At 42.3% G+C, this 14,681-nt stretch overlaps 1 protein-coding gene across 1 annotated transcript; it reads right to left on the reverse strand.

Annotated features, from left to right (window-relative positions):
- Nucleotides 1-1,750: 1,750 nt before the first annotated feature.
- Nucleotides 1,751-9,810, reverse strand: zgc:154093 (cdc42 effector protein 3). The gene is made up of 2 exons (XM_010746167.3): nucleotides 9,664-9,810; nucleotides 1,751-4,018 (listed from the first exon to the last, which is right to left on the reverse strand). Exon 2 carries the CDS (start codon nucleotides 3,587-3,589, stop codon nucleotides 2,648-2,650), a length of 942 nt encoding a protein of 313 aa, XP_010744469.2. The 5' UTR covers nucleotides 3,590-4,018; nucleotides 9,664-9,810; the 3' UTR covers nucleotides 1,751-2,647.
- Nucleotides 9,811-14,681: the final 4,871 nt, after the last annotated feature.

A 14,681-nucleotide genomic window follows, 5' to 3' on the forward strand; every position in this document is an offset into this window, starting at 1 on the left:
GACAATTATAATTTAATGACCTTTTTTCATTTAATTTCAACTTGCTTTAGCTTTGTCACTATATGTTGAAAGGATTTACTAGAGAATTTTATTTTGAAAGTCTTTACCGGAAAAGGTTGTATGCTGTCATATCTGCATTGATGCTAACTTCACCTCTTTGGTTGCAGTTCTTGCATGTGGCCACTAAAGGGCGCTATACGCTATACAGTACGTCTTATGGCGGTGAGTGTCGACTGCCCTCTTGTGGTCACAGTGTTGAACTGCAACACATTAAATTAGTAAAAGTAGCGTCACTCACTTCTAATACTTCCGGTGATTACTTTCAAAATAAAAATAAATAGAAAAACCAAATTTTCTCACGGTTACTCTCAACTTCACCGAGTGTCAGACTATCAAGGGACATATAGACGGTGATCGGGGGTATCGAAGGAGCTTACAACTAATGCTTTCTGGACTGACAATTAGAATTTAAAGACCTTTTTTCATTTAATTTCAACTTGCTTTAGCTTTGTCACTATATTTTGAAAGGATTTACCGGAGAATTTTATTTTGAAAGTCCTTACCGGAAAAGGTTGTATGCTGTCATGTCTGCATTGTTGCTAACTTCACCTTTTAGGTTGCAGTTTCTGCATGTGGCCACTAGAGGGCGCTATACGCTATACAGTACATCTTATGGCGGTGAGTGTTGACTGCCCTCTTGTGGTCACAGTGTTGAACTGCAACACATCAGATTAGTAAAAGTAGCGCCACTCACTTCCATCACTTCCTGTGAACACTTTCAAAATAAAATAACGCCATGGACGCGAGCTAAAACAAACATATACATACATCTACTTACATAATTTTCTCGTAGTTACTGTCAACCCGCTCCGAGTGTCAGACGGTAAATTGTGATGGTGAGGTAACGAGAAGGAATCTGCGTCCGTTAGCAAGGCTAACATGTTAGCAGGCCAGTCCGTAACGTAGCTGTTATTGTTAACTTATAGGTGATTGGTGGTGGCAGTGGAGGACCTCGTAACTAATGCTTGCTGGACTGATAATTATCCTTCCCGGACCATTATACTTTCACAGTATAGTGACAAAACTAAAGCGATAAAATTAAGTGAAAGTACATACCGGAAGTTGTAGTATGCTATCATGTCTGCATTGACGCTAGTTTTACTAATTGAATATGTTGCAGTTTTACACTGTGACCACTGGAGGGCGACAAATACTCTTATACTCCTATAATCAATTAGTCAGATATAAAACGATTGTTTTATAGTATAGTATAGTATAGTATAGTATAGTATAATCTACATCTACATTTATACTGATCATCTATATTAACGTGTTGAATTATTACATCATATTTAAAATACAATTTTAACATCCATTGAAGGCATCCAAGTGTCAAAGTAAATAAAACCTACAGATCAACACTTCAAACTGAACATGAACCAGTTATGTGTTAATATTTCAGTTAATATTATGCTCACGTTTAATCACATTTAATCACAAACTTACTGATAAACTCCAGCAGCCGAGTTTCTGGGATGCTGGATAATGGTTTTCAAAATAAAAGTAAACATGAGCACTTTCAAATGAATTTACCAACCTAAATAGTACAATTGATGAGACCTCTTAATAGATACATTATAATTGTTTTTAAATCAAATTAACTAAATCATGTTTTTTTATTTTAATTCAATTATTATTATGCACATGTTTGTTTGTGTTTCTGTGTGAAAAAATGTCCACAAAGCCTCAGTTTTCTTTATAGGAACGTTTTATTCTTACATTTATACATCATAAATGACATTTGAATAATAGGCTACTGTGATAATGCAGACAGTGAGTGTTAGGGAGGCCGACGGTGAGCCACAACATGAGAAGAAGGTGTTGATCTCGATGATCTAGAAGCAGCATGTGTCTTACACTTAAAGCAGTTTCCATCTGTCACTGAGCTGCTGGTATGAAAGGCTTCACTAGAGACCGCACAGCTCACATCCTCATCAGTTACAGAGGGACAGTAAAATCAGAAGTTCTTCACATTTCATCTGGCATTGAAGCATTACAGTAAACAAGTGAAGATATTAATATTCAGAAACATTTAGAACATTTCAGGCAGCCAGAATAAATCAGGACAGAAAATGAGCTTCAGCATTAAAACTCTGTGTTTTGTTCAGTTTAGTACGACTGCATGTGGAATTTAAACTCTGCAGAGAGATTCAGTCGCTGTTCCCACGACAGATAAGTGAGTCCTGCTGCTCCTGAATTTCCTTCACAGCTGCTGATTTCTCAGTCTACAGACACTCACATCTCACTCAGTTGGCAGTTTGTTAACCATTAACAAGCAGAAAATTCTCAGCACAGGTCAGATTAGGAGACAATACACTGCTTAGTGGCTGGCAAAGAAAAGAGGAATGTGTGGTATCAGTTTGACTGCAGTTCTTCTCTTTGTTAGCTTAGTGTTTAAGTGTTCATGAGTCTGAGGTTCAGCTTTGATAAAGGCTCCTAAGGACCAGCCTGTTGCCTTGGCTGTTGTCATGTTGGGCAGCAATGTCTCCACCCTCCACTCCAAAGTTCTCCATCCCTTGTCCTCCTTTAATATCTGTATAAACCATGTATAAAAAATATCTGTACATCATATTAATCTCTCCATTCTTCACAGCTCGCAGCGGTTGTCCTCAGTCTTGTAGCGGTCCATGATACTCAGGACATCCTCTAGAATAGATGGGCCCAGATCCAGGTCTAACCCCGCCATAGAGTCTGACCGGGGCACACCGGAAGAGGCTGTAAGACTGGCCATCTGGAAGGGAGTGCAGGGTGACTCACTGCGTTCACTCCTCAGATCCTCGTTGCTCAGGCCCGCGTCAGAATCTAAGCTGAGGCCCCGGCGTACGTCCAGGGGCCCGCAGTTCTCCGACATGGAGTCCTCAGAGGAGACCTCTGAGAAGGAGCCAGAGGAGGGGACCAGCCTGCGGATGTTGGGGGAGAGGGAGATGTCTCTGCAGGGCTCTGATGCCAAACGGCCAACCAGACCGTTCTCAAAGAGTGACGGAGTCGGGTGCTGCTGGCTGTGGCCGTCTGTGTGACTGTAGCCGTTGGCCTGTTTGTGGCTCGCCCCTGTTGGCTGCTGATGGTGGTGGAAGTGGTTTTGCTGGGAAGGCAGAGAAGGTGGGGAGGGGTCGTCCAGGTGGAGCCGTGGAGGTTTCGGTGGAGCCTGTTCGTGGGCCATGAACACAGGCATGGAGACGGTGTTCTTCAGCAGGCCGGAGGAGGAGTGCTCATAGTGATACCCGTTGTAGGCATAGCTGTGTGAGTCCTGTCTGGGGGTGACGCCATCATCCAGGCGTCTCTCCACGCTGTGCGAGCGCGAGTGCCCGTTCTGTGTCCGGCTCACCGATGGCAGCATGTTCATCTTCCCCTGGAGGAAACCCACGTCTCCAAACATGTCACCTTCACCTTCGGGCCCCACATGGGCGCTGTGACGTACATCACCCAGCGGGGGGCTGATCATATCACCTGAGAGGACATCACGAAGCTTCAGCTTCTTCCCCTTCTTGGGAGTTGTAGTTTTTAGGTACATTGGTGTCTTTGCTGGCATTTTGCTGGTGAGGGGATTCAGTCTTTGAGTATCTGTCGGTTTCTACAGGAGAGATGAAGCGTCAGCAGCAAGAAGCTCTTCTCTCTGTTTCCACTCCCAACTGAGCGACCCGGTCTGTGTTGCTCCAAGTGTGTATACAAGTATTTAGGTCGGTCAGCGTAGCGATAGCAACCCCGGGGGTTGTGCCTCACACTGACATGTGACTCTGGGGGAGAGGAGGAAGGCCTTGACCTCAGCTCAGCTCAGCTCCCTCTGACTTTCCCTCAGACACAGAAAAGCCATTTCCAAGTCAAACACTGCGTCCTTTCCTCCTCAGATCACACACACTCTCGCCTTTATCTCTCCTCACACACAAAGAAGATGGCAGCCTCTGTCTGCTGTTGGGTCGGTTCTTCAGAAGCTTCAGGAATGTGTCATCAACACGTTGATCTGTGAGGAGAAAAAAAAAGGAGTCAGAGATGAAGAGAGAGGGAGGAAAAGCGAGGGGAGATCGATGGGGCAAAGGGGAAGGAAGCAGGAGGTGGGGGGAGCAAGAGGAATGAAGGTGGGAGGAGATTTACAACCTTTTTTTCAGAGAGCCAGAGGACATGATGGAAAACACTCCAGGAATCCCGAGTGTTTGCTAAGAGGGGTCTGCCTGCCCCCAAATTATGTGAAAATGTGTGACTTGAGGTCTTGTGGCTGTTGAGGAGGCTCTTACAGTGAGTCACACGATGAATCAGTGAACAAAACCGCCACGCATTCCCAGAGTCCCCTCAGATTAGTTAGTGCAGACAAAGTGTTGACTTTAAAAGCTTTCTGTGTCCTCGTCATGTGACGACCTGTTATCACTGAAAAATCTGAACACTGTGAATTATGGGATGACAGTCAGGTCACCCTGAGGCTCTGTGATCCTGTGAGCCCAACACCTTCCTAATGTTCCTTTGTATTCAACACTTTAAACATAAAGAAACCCACTGTGGTCAGAGGTTTAGTCATCAATTAACGTATAAAACTAATTATAATCATGCAAATTAGACCGTAGCTCGTTCTGTAATGATGAATACAGATGTGTATTCTTACTTTCTTGTGACTCACACGATGCCTGAATGTCCTTCAGATCAAAGTGATTTAAAATAAGCAGCAGAGCTTTGAACAGATCGTAGATGTTCATCTACGTTCTGACCCGCTTTAATGTTTACTGAGGAGATGTGTGAGGAACGTGTGGATCATTGTGAATCCTGAACCTTAACGTTTCCACCAAATAAAACATAAAATAAGATTTCTGTGTTGTGTCATTTGACTGAAACTTGAAACAGAACGAATAAAACATCTTTGTTATTATTACTGACCGGTGTTTAAATCTTTAAACATTTCAGTAAATTAATGTGAGTGAATAAAAAGTGAAATCACAGAAATAGTTTTAAACTCTTGCGTCATCATCACAGTTCCTGTGAACGTTCACACAGACTCGACGTTCAGGTTGGTGCGTGGGCGAACCTCACAGAGATGAACCTGAGATGTTGGATCATAACACAGTTCATAGCTCTTCATTTAAGTTGCATCTATTCTTCTATGTGAAAATGGTCACGGCCATATGAGCATGTGGATTTGATAACAGCGTCCGCTCGTCTGAAAACCAGAATCCTCCTGTGATTGTGCTCTGGGACAAACTGTCATCAGCTCGACTTTTCTGGAAACCCACAACACCAACTGTCAGTGGTGTTCCTCTGAGAGGCGACCCAAAGCTATATTTCATTTTTGGTGGAGTCGTGTCACTTTGCAGGACGAAGAGTTCAACAGAACTTCATGTGTAGCCCCAGAATGACGTTAGACACCCCGGGGACGACAAGCTTTCACCACCAGCTATCCGGTTTTTCCCGTCTTTAAACACGAACACTGAGACTGAACTCACTGAAAGAGTCTGCATGAACACAAACAGTGCTGTTACATAAAAAGAGAAAACTCTGGAATAACCTTGTCATGGTGAATGTTCATACTATCATGAAGTGGATGAGTTAAATGAAGCTTTATCAGTGTTTGTGGTGTCGATAAATTTACAGTTTGGATACTGATTTGATTTGACTTGAAGACATTGAGGTGATATTTGTTTGTCGTCTATCTGTCAGTGACATACTATTCAAACAGCTGTTAAATGACAAAGACATGAAGTTTCCATCAATGATCTTTTGCTGAGTCACCGTTTCAGCTGGAGTTTGACAGAAGCCGCTCCAGACGAGGGGGGTGAGGCGTGACTCAGCTGATACAACAGACACATTTACTGTAGGTGTGTTGTAATCAGCTCATGCTGACACACATCTGATCAGACACATGTCTGTCACTGCAGAGGCTGCAGACCCACCGGACCAGTTTCTGATTAATCCACCCCAAGAAACTTCACCGTTAACAAAGACACCTCATTCTCAGCCATGAGAGCTGCACAGCATCAGAGAATGTTTTACAGTAACTGGAGCTTTTTTCATGTAGCACCAACATCCATAAACCTACTGTTAGTTTATGATGACATTACACCTGCACCAGCTGTACTTTGTGTTCAGTAATTAGCAAATGTTAATGCACACTTAGTGTCAGCTGGGATTATCAATGTGAGTATGTATGAGCATTAATGTGCGAAGAACCTTCATCTTATTCATGTTGGTGAACCTCATTTGAACTGAATTATATACTGACATTTAATTTATAATAATTCTGCATATTTTATAAACTGATCACATGTTTTAGATGTGAAATCTGCATTTCTTTATATAAGAATAAAGGTGTTTGTGTGTTAGAGATCAGCGATGGTCAGGTGAAGGTAAAGGACTGAGACACACATGACAGGCTAAAGCTTGATCTGAACTCAGTTACATTATTTAGTAAAGAAATAACTTAGAAATAAACGCTCACAGAAGATCGCAGATAGTTAAAACTGTGCCTGAGGTTAGTCCTCGTTCTATTTCTTTATTCATAGGACTGTTCTTCCACTTGTTTCTTTCTCTCCAACATCTATCAACCACAAATGAGAAAGAAAACAGTCTGAAGTCTGTGAGGACGTCTGAGCCACAGACTCATTAGAGATGAGATCTTAAACAGCTCAGTCTAATTTGGGCCTCTGAGAGTCATAAAGAATGAGACATTAACTTGTCAGCCTTCATTTTAACACAAAGAAAAACAATAACAACCTTATTCATACTGCTGAGATCCAAGCAAATAAATGGAACAAATGAATCAAACAACTGTGTTCACAAACTCCCACATCTAATGAAGAGAGGACGAGCACTGTCTGCTCCATTAAAGCCCACGTAAACAATAAAACACACATAAAACACATGAAAATCATAAACAGAACAGAACCAGCCAGAACTGGTTCGGGAGGGTGGAGCGAGTCCTGCTGAAGTGCTGAAGAGAGTTTCTGTGTTTTGAACATATTTCCCATTGATGAATGACGGATTCAGAGGGAGGACGGGATGTGGGGGATCTGCCTTCATCCAAATAAGGGAAATGAAATCATAAATCTGCGTCTGTGAAGTCTGCAGGATGACTAAGCACACACCTAAATCACCTTCCACTACTGCAAAACTACCGAGGGCCTGAGTCACACGTCAGATCTTGTTTATCAAGAAGCCAAAGTTTACATTAATGCTGGCAGAACAAAACTTATTTTAAATGAGCTTTGTGATCTGGAGACACGATGTCACATGATCAGACACTGTCTTGAATATCTAGTTTTGTTTTTGTGACTTTAAGGGTCAAGGTGGTCACGACAAAGCTGTATTCATTCATTTAATCTGAACCACTCAAGCTAATTTAACTATCCGTTTACAGCCTCAATGAACCAACTGTTATATTACTGCACACTCCAACGTTTACACCAGTTTGACCAGTTTTCACTCACAGAAGGTCAGTGAGATAAATGTAGGTGATAATACAGCAGCTCAGCTGTTCTTTTATGTTGTTAAAGAGGTAATTCAATCAACGAAGACACACACACACACACACACACACACACACACACTCCGGTTACTGAATACAAAGTAGGTTGTAAAGACAATCAGAGTTATTCATCTGATCTTATAACTCTTTGATTTTTTTTTGGTTTATGTCTGTGTTCAGTTTGACATGTCTTGGTTAGTTAAGGGGAAAAAGTTGAAGTCACATTTAAGACATTAAATATTCTATATACACTGACATAGTTTTCACATATGCCAGAAAAAAGTACAACCACACACACACACACACACACACACACACACACACACACACACACACCCTAACCTAATTGACCAGTCTAAAGCCTAAAACCAGGTCTCAACCCTCACACAAAGAGACATCCGGTCAGCGTGTCTCTTAGACACTGATCACTGAAGCGTCACTTTCGGGACGCTGCTGATGCAACCAGCCGCAGGAGAGGCTGACCCGACATCTGTTTCTGCTCTCAGGCTCCATTTGGTGCTTGTCTCCACTACAACAAAATCAGCGAGCCACCCGTGAGCCCTGTCATCTTCTGGGACAAACACATACAAACGATCCCCCCTGAACGCACGGCAGCACCGCTCCTTTCATTGTTGTTATCCGCAGTCTCTTGCGTCATGCGTAATTGCGCACAGCAGGCGACTGTTGACAAAAAAGCTTTTTATTCGTCTGCACTAATCCGTTTGTTTTCAGCACAAAGTACTGAAGCTGTTTCTCTGGATTACCTCGTGAACTCATTCTCTTGCTGTGTTTTACTTCCTGACTCGTTTTACTATCAGTGAAAATATGAATGTTCATATTCCTGAAACCTGGTGATGCAGTGTGGACTCACCGAGTCAGCGGAGTCTGACTCATGTCTCACAGAGTCTTACAAATCTGAGAACAGGTTTTGGATCACGTTTCTTTCTAATGAATGCCACCACTGCATTAACCAAAACCACTAATCAAGAACAGAGAACAGGTCAACAGCGCTGCTGAAGCTTAAAGATAAAAGATAAACGATAGTAAGTTCAAGGATAGTGTGTGTGTGTGTGTGTGTGTGTGTGTGTGTGTGTGTGTGTGTGTGTGTGTGTGTGTGTGTGTGTGTGTGTTATGTAACCGCAGCCTCTGAGATCCTCTCTGTCCTCCTGCAGGCTGTCTGCTGACTGATTGGTACCAGTGGAGCAGATCTATCTCTTTCTGGTCTAATCCACGCAGACAGTCACAGATACATCACAGCTATTTCCAATCAGGCAGTAATCCCGCTGATTGGTTCAATATTGACCTTTAATTCGTGTTGTTTGTGTGATCTGCCTTTAAAGGTTCAATAATGTTACATTTCGTGGTAGCTGTTGTAAAATACTTTAAAATATCCAAGTCTGCAGTAGATCACTTACACATACTGTCAGATAGCAGCGGGACGCTGGCGCCCTGCTGTGCTGTGGCAGCAGTGAGAGTTTATTCGTGGATCACCACAGGTAGCAGTAATTACCCAAGTCTGAGTCACTGGATACGTTTTGAAATTGTGCAATATTTCCCGTCGCTGATTTGTTCTTCTTCCTTTTTTGGTGAGTGTCACACAGGAGCAGCCAGGACGCGCCAGATCTGCTCCTGTAACACTTAATCTGCTTAGATATGAGAGCACCAGAACCTGGACTGGGTGAGACTGTCTGATGTAGACTAAATTGTTACTGTGCAGTGATGACTGATGGGTGAAACAAATATAACTTCTCACATGGAGTAACGCTTATAGGCGGACACACTTTACAACAAACAGCCCCTTTATGTAACTTCAGCCCACAACAGTCAATAATATTTCATAAAAACACTGAATCATAATCAGGTGTTAAAATTTAAAGTTTACCCGGTGGATAAAACAAACCAAAGCATCCACATCACAAACTGCGCACGTTGCGCGCGTTGGAACTGAAGGGAGTGTCTCCCGCAGGGTGCCCGAGGCTTTATGTTGACACATGAACTGGAACACTGGTCAGTTTTCCTCTTTTTGTTGGTCACACAATAGAAAACAGTCGGTCTATTCAACAGGTAGGCAGAGTCCAGAGAGCGACCACTGTCCACATTGAAACACATAAAAAGTAAAAGCACCACAAAGAGAAAACATGTGAATTATCGCTGATGTTTACCTTCAGTGTGACACGTTTTCTGTCTCTCTTCTGAAATAAAATCACTGGAGTTGAGTCGTACAATCCACCGACACAGACCTCGGCTTGTGAGCAGGTAAACCTCTTACAGGCGGGTATTAAACTGGCTCTGGAGCGCGCTGGACGGGGAGAGTAAAGGGGGCTCGGCTTCTCTGACAGGAGCGCGTCAAAGCAGCTGCAGTGAGCACAAACAACATCCGGTTGGGAATTTCAAATTAAAATCTTCATCTGGGAACATATGCTGTAAGATGTAATGAGTGGGCACATGGTCGGGATCCATCTAGCCTAGAAATAGCATAAAACATAAAACCTCATTACACAGATGTCTTAAGTAGGAACTACAACACGTGTATTATATTGGCTAATACAAACTACATGTGTGTGGTTTTATTTTTAAAGAAACATTTCTTAGCTTCAGGTTTTACAGTCACTGGCTTGACACCAGCAGACAGCAGAATAAGTAACCAATGAGAGAAGTCTTTAAACAAGTTTGATCACTGTCATATCACGAATTAGTAAACAGGAAATATAAAAAGTAGCATTACAGGTGTCAAAATGAATTTGATCTGACTCAGTTAAAATTGGTCACTGGTTTGACACCAGCAGACCACAGGACAAAAAAACAACAACAGGTTTTTAAATCAGTCTGTGACAATGAACCCATCAGAACTGGTCTGACAAAGAGGACAGAGACAATCTGCATAAAACAATGTTATTGATCAATTTCACCATCAAAGACCAGAAACACTGCTGATGGAGTGCCACCTCTCACTACCTCTTTGATCAACAGGTGTGAAGCCATAAAAAGACAAAGGATGAGAAATAATGCATCAAAACAGATTCATTATTTTTTAAAATGTCATTGTTAAAGTTACATTACGCCCAAAACCGCAGGTGAAACTGACAAGTCATAGTTTTCTGACCACCTGTCCACCTCATACAGCCAGTCAGGGAGCCGTCTTACTGTTGATCTGTGTTGTGACGGACGGTGTGGAGGTGATGAAGGCTCTGTTCTTTCATTTGCTTAACAGCAGGCAGGCAGAAGCCACAGTAGCCAAGCCATTATGATTCAAAAAAACAGGAGCAGTCTCTCACCAGGCTTTGTTTATTGTTCATAGAGGCAACCATTTGTGCAAAAATCATCTCAGTTTGAATAATCCCAGTTGTCCCATAATTGCCAGGCTCCATTTAAAAACCTATCTTTGCAATCTGCAGCTTACAGCTGCCACTGTTTGTAGTGAAAGAGTATTTTTTATTGCTTTTAAAAGCTGCACTAATTCAGTGCATGATTTTAAAGAGGTGAAGCAAATGTGGTCTGCAGAATATATATGTTTGAATTTATTCATCTTTATTAGTCTGCTTCCTGTACATAAAATCCTGCTGGTACGCAACAGTGTCAGGAATTATTTCAGGCTCATGGGAGACAGTGAATTAAACCATGATGGTGTTATGTAACTTGTCTCATCACTAGTACAGAGACCAGTTTAAATATTGTTTACCTTTCTTGACCCTTTGGTTTTGTCTGATATAAAGTCATCACAGGAGCATGCTGTGCAGTTTATTGGCATCTGGTTGCAGAATTTCTGAATAATGAAGCGCACATATTGATATAAGAACTGCAGCTTCAAATATCTGATGTTTGGTCTGTAGCTGCAGCAGCAGTATCTGGGTCAAACAAACACAATGTTTGGTTTGTTTTCTCCACAGAGTTATAAAGCCTCTGCATTATGAGGACTAATTAGGCATTTAAATGGGCCTCCACTTTTTTTACTGCTGGCTCAGTGGAGACTTGCTCGAGCATTAAGTTTGCAGGCACATTCTGGTGGCTCCATCAGGGTTGGCACTCAGCGCAATTACAGCGAGGTAATGAGGATTTAACAAATGAAGAATGCAGACGTTTGCTGTTTGCAGGTTAGTCTGCAGACACATCTTGTTTACAGCTCCTGCAGGATGCCTACAAGGCAAATCAAACCCATTCCCTATTCACTCATCCACTGGTGTGTGCTTTGTGCTCGTCTGCAAAGTACGATGGGCGTCTTTTCCACTGAAGCAGCGTTACACAAAAAGACTGCACACAACAGAAGGACATGAGACGTTACTTTTAGGGTTTCAGACACAACTTTGTTAGCAACACTGTAAGACTTTATTGTGGCCTTGACTGGGGACATCAAACAACACATTAATGTTGCATGTCTGTGTTAGTCTCACAATAATGTTGTTCTCTGTACTACATGTGTTGCTGGACTCTTGATCTCTTCGGGGTTTTGGGTTCCTTGAAGCTCAAAGTTTCATTTTTTCTAAAAACAAGACACACATAGAGAGAACACACACTCCTTATCTGACACCCTGTGAGTGTTTAAAGCCAACTGGAATGTGTAAACTAGATAAGTAGTGAATTACACCAAGTCAAAGATGTGGTTATATCACACAGCAGGGACTGGCGTACGCACACACACTCACACACACACTCAGATATGACATCACCTAAGTAAATCAAGATGTAATCAGTACAGTATGGGGTGGATCTGCTTGAGGATCCATGAAACCATGATGTTCTCTCTCTCTCTAACACACTCATACACACACTCTCCACCAGGCCCCCAGGTGTAGCCCCATGCAAAGACCCTGGGGGAGGTTGGTGTTTCTCCAGCGAGACAAGTCGGGGGTGGTGACAGAGTTTAACCCTGAGCGAAGCTTGAGGACCAATGTGCAGTCTGAAACACTGTGAACAAACTGAAGCGGGAAAAGAAAGGTGGAGAGAAAAAGAGAGGATTACAAGAAGAAGGAGAGAGATTATATTTGTTTGCTCTTTGTAACATGGCACCATCTTGGTTCTGTAAACTGAGCCTGTCTGACAAGACTACAGCCAGAGCCGGTCTGTCCTCTCTCATTGTACGTGATTATGCAACAGGCACATTCAGCCAGGTGGAATTAATTTGTCCCCATGAGACATGCAGTCTCATAGATTTCACAATACAATCATCAAGATTAAACAAAAGTTCTGCTGTTGAATCACTTCCAGTCTCCTTCCCAGAAAGTTTACTGACCTGCTCCTTAAAACTTGTATACAAACTCAGTGAACCCCCTAAATCCACCCTGACATCATGTTGGTTGAATATACATGTTTCTCACAGATGGAGTTATTACATGTAAATACTTCATTTGTTCTGGTCCCAACACTTAACTGACGACATGTCATGTTTCATCTGTGATATTCCAGATGTTTGTGCATGTTTGTGTTTGTGAAGGAATATTAGTTGTAATTCCTTGCATCTTTATGTCATTCTCTGGATTAGTGTCCTAAAGTCCTTTTTGATAAACCCTAACTCAGTGTCTAAATAACTTAAAGATCACCTTAAAATGCTTTGGCCTCAGTCGTCCTGACCCACATAGCCATCCATCCCACAGTGGTTACCAGTGAACGTGGGGTTGTATTTCCATTTCCGAGCAGTGAAACTCATGAGCGACACACAACTGAGACACTGAGTGACCTCATAGCGAGGAATTCTGGGAATCTGTGAGTAAATGAGCCTTCATGTGTTTCCATTTAGTTTGCTGTGATTGAAGCAAACTGCAGAGCCTCGGGGGTGGCAGGCTGAAGAGAGAGCAGAGAAAAAAAGAGGAAATATAATGTAGAAAAGTCAAGAGAAAAAAGAGAAGGAGAGAAAATAGTTTTAACAAACCTTTTCTCATGTTTACAGCTGTGTTTGGGCACAGAGATACACAACTAACAACAACCAGCGAGAGACATGAGAAAAGAGAAAAGAGGCCCTCTGATCAGAGAGATGACCTCAGAGGAAGTAAAGTGGTTTGCAGCTGTTTTCTTCCAAATGATGAATACTCGATCTTGACTCATTGAGCAACATGGAACCTCCCTTCTGTTGACCTTTGACCTCCAGTACTCCCTCTTTCCAACAGTTGAATGAAAACATTTTTACTCAAAGGTGGTTTTCTGATGAGTCAAGAGCTCTATTTCAAAATGAAATGTAAAGGCTGACTTAAAGGACTTGGCAGTGTTAATCATCACCCAACTCTGCAGGTCCACTCAGCTGTTCAGAGCTGGTGTCAGCACATTGTCTTGGTTTTTCAGCCCATAACCTTACTGCTGTAACTCAGTCTCATCACTTTCTCTCTGTAGTAAGCAGCTGTTTCCACCTGCTCAGCACCAAACGGACACAGCTCGTGTCTCGCTTGTGAACATAGTTCAGCATTCAGCAGCTGAACAGCCAGATGTTTCCTTCAGGAGCTGGTGGAGACCAAAACAGAGCTAAACAGAGAGTGAATGTTATCAGGTGGACACAAAGAGACTCAAAAGAATGTTAAGTTGCTCATTGTGACATAACTCAATAAAGTAATAATATGCAACTGTGTTTGTCTTTATTCATCACTTATTTCTTTTCCCAGACGTGCTGTCTGGATTACATTCACAGACAAAGTTCTTTCAACTGAATGAAGTACTGCATTTATCTACCACATTGGAGTCATAAGGAGGGGGTCAGGGTGAGTGGTGACTATACAAAGCCTAGGATGGATGTCTGTAGTCTGCATCCCATGAGTCCTGTGTGGTTTAGTTTATACAACAAAAGCACTTTGGTTTTGGTAAGTGAAAGATCTTCCCATAAATCCTAAAACCTTTGTGTGGCTTTTTCGCCTTGTTTGAAAATAAAGTGACGCAAAGTTGAGATTTACAATTGATCTGAAGTGTTATCAAACACATAAAAACAGAGGAGACTTTACAGATACAGATCGGTTTAGTAAATGTACATCTGGTTAACCTCTGTTAAAGTGCCGTGCACAGCTGCCTTCCTGAGCTTTTCTTTGGAAACCATCTGGGCGGTACTAAATCTTTTCCTGACCTTAACAACCACGGGTTGTGACTAATAGTTTAACAAAGCTGTAGTTGCTATGAGCAAATGTAGAAGATATTTTGATGAATTAAAATGAAATACATTGATTATATGCAATGTCAACATTTTGCGGCTGTTTCTGCTGCCTCCATG

Source organism: Larimichthys crocea, chromosome VII (genome assembly GCF_000972845.2).
Source record: "Larimichthys crocea isolate SSNF chromosome VII, L_crocea_2.0, whole genome shotgun sequence".
Lineage (NCBI taxonomy): Eukaryota > Metazoa > Chordata > Actinopteri > Sciaenidae > Larimichthys > Larimichthys crocea.

Coding starts and splice junctions, on each gene's coding strand:
- zgc:154093 (XM_010746167.3), bottom strand. CDS start 3,589: ATGCCAGCAAAGACACCAATGTACCTAAAAACTACAACTCCCAAGAAG.